The sequence below is a fragment of the Austrofundulus limnaeus genome, unplaced genomic scaffold (assembly GCF_001266775.1).
Source record: "Austrofundulus limnaeus strain Quisiro unplaced genomic scaffold, Austrofundulus_limnaeus-1.0 Scaffold248, whole genome shotgun sequence".
Taxonomy (NCBI): domain Eukaryota; kingdom Metazoa; phylum Chordata; class Actinopteri; order Cyprinodontiformes; family Rivulidae; genus Austrofundulus; species Austrofundulus limnaeus.
The window spans coordinates 3,057-4,929 of NW_013952650.1; the positions used below are offsets into that span (position 1 = coordinate 3,057).

The 1,873-nt window shown below is 38.9% G+C and overlaps 1 protein-coding gene and 1 long non-coding RNA gene across 2 annotated transcripts in view; one reads left to right on the forward strand and one right to left on the reverse strand.

Annotated features, from left to right (window-relative positions):
• Nucleotides 1–395: 395 nt before the first annotated feature.
• Nucleotides 396–1,873, forward strand: part of LOC106525910 (methyltransferase-like protein 22) — a gene marked incomplete at both ends in the record, with an annotated part of 5,015 nt that continues 3,537 nt past the window's right edge. Inside the window, 1 exon segment of the mRNA XM_014020295.1 lies at nt 396–564. Within this exon segment, the coding sequence (XP_013875749.1) occupies nt 396–564 (169 nt within the window).
• The window catches only part of LOC106525911 (uncharacterized), a 3,637-nt gene continuing 3,341 nt past the window's right edge, over nt 1,578–1,873 (reverse strand). Inside the window, exon 2 of the long non-coding RNA XR_001311188.1 lies at nt 1,578–1,711. This is a non-coding gene — a long non-coding RNA (uncharacterized LOC106525911). The remainder of the gene's footprint in view (nt 1,712–1,873) is intronic.

The window sequence follows — 1,873 nt, forward strand, 5'->3', positions numbered from 1 at the left end:
AAAAAAAGCACCAGGTTGGAATGCATTGAAACTAATATAAGAAGCATGGAAAATTATTAATTTTGATGGCATTTATTCTAATGGGCACAGAAAGATCTTGGAGAGACCATTGTTTGAAACCATTTTTAATTTGTCCAGGCAGAAAGAGAAAAGATACTCCTGTACCTCTCTGTTAACAGCAAATGTTTAAATCTTTCCCCAAGAAGTTTATATATGTAATTGTTCGTGAATGTTTCTCAAAATAGGTAAAATATTCATTGTTCACACTCGTCCACAGAACCCTGATGGAAAAGAGATGGCATATCTTTTGGAAAACTTAAAATATCAAATGTATTTTGTTTCATGTTTCAAGTGAACACCATCGTTTTTTTCTTCCCCTCTCTGTGTGTGACCAGGTTTAACTTCACTCTGCGACACATGGATATTTCCTGCGACGCGTACAATCATTTCAAACACTGTCTGTCCCAGCTGCAGGACATGCAGGATGGATGCTGCCGATTCAAGGTGGAACGGGTCTCGTTAAACTTTTCACAGTTTCTTCTTTATGAACGCGTTGAGCAACTGGTAAGAAAAACATTTGCTGACATCATCCCACCTTTCTGTGTTACACACTGCATCATATACATATGAATTTTAGATACACACTTTATTTGTATAACCCCAATTCCAGTGATGTTGAGACGATGTGGAAAAACATAAATAAAAACGGAACATGATGATTTGCAAATCCTGTTAAACCTATATTCAATTGAAAACACTACAAAGACAAGAAATTTAATGTTCAAACAGATAAACTTTATTGTTTTTTGCAAATATTCACTCATTTTGAATTTGATGCCTGCAACACGTTCTAAAAATGCTGGAACAGGGTCATGTTTACCACTGTGTTACATCAGCTTTCCTTCTAACACTCAATAAGAGTTTAGGAACTGAGGACACTTATTGCTGAAGCTGTAGCTAGAATTGTTTCCCATTCTTGCTTGATGAACAACTTCATTTGCTCAGCAGTCTGGTCTGTTGTCATATTTTGCACATTATAATGCGCCACATATTTTCAGTGGGAGACAGGTCTGTACTGCAGACAGACCAGTCTAGTACCTGCATTCTTTTACTACAAAGCCACACTGTTGGAACACTGTAGCTTTGCAATGTCTTGCTGAAATCAGCAGGACGTCCCTGAAAAAGACATGGCTTGGATGGCAGCATATGTTGCTCACAGTGTAGTGAGAGGAGGAGGAGGAGGACAGGGCGAACTTGGCATTTCCTCACAGATGGGTTCTGAGACATAAAACAAATTTGAAGTTGAGTTTTTGAAAAAAATGTTTCGCCCACACATTATAGACGTAGAGATTTTCTCTATACATCTGTAAATGTGCAAAATGGGGGGAAGTCTGTGTAATTTACAGAGAATCTGTACAACCTGACATGTATGATAATGGCATGGTGAACTCTGATTACAATGATTTAAAAGAACCAGACCTGTTTTTAATACAGTGGCCCCTGAGGGACCAAAGATCACAACCATCCAATACTGACTTTCAGCCATGTTCTTTGAGCTCGGAGGTTTTTCCATATTCTTTAAATCTTATGATATTTTAAACCATATATGATGTGATATCTAAAGTCCTCCCAAATTTTCATTAAGGGCCGTTATTCGAAAGTTGTTCCACTATTTTCTGACAGTTTCTTACAGACTGTTGAGCCTGGGAACCTGAGAATGTTCTGGGTTTGATCCCTGGTTCAGACCTGAGGTCTTTCTGTGTGGAGTTTGCATGTTGTCCTCGTGCTTGTGTGGCGTGTGTCGTGATGTGTACTGCAGTGGGAGGGCTTTTCCCAGGAGCTCTGCAACGTGTGTCTCATGAAATATGAAAGG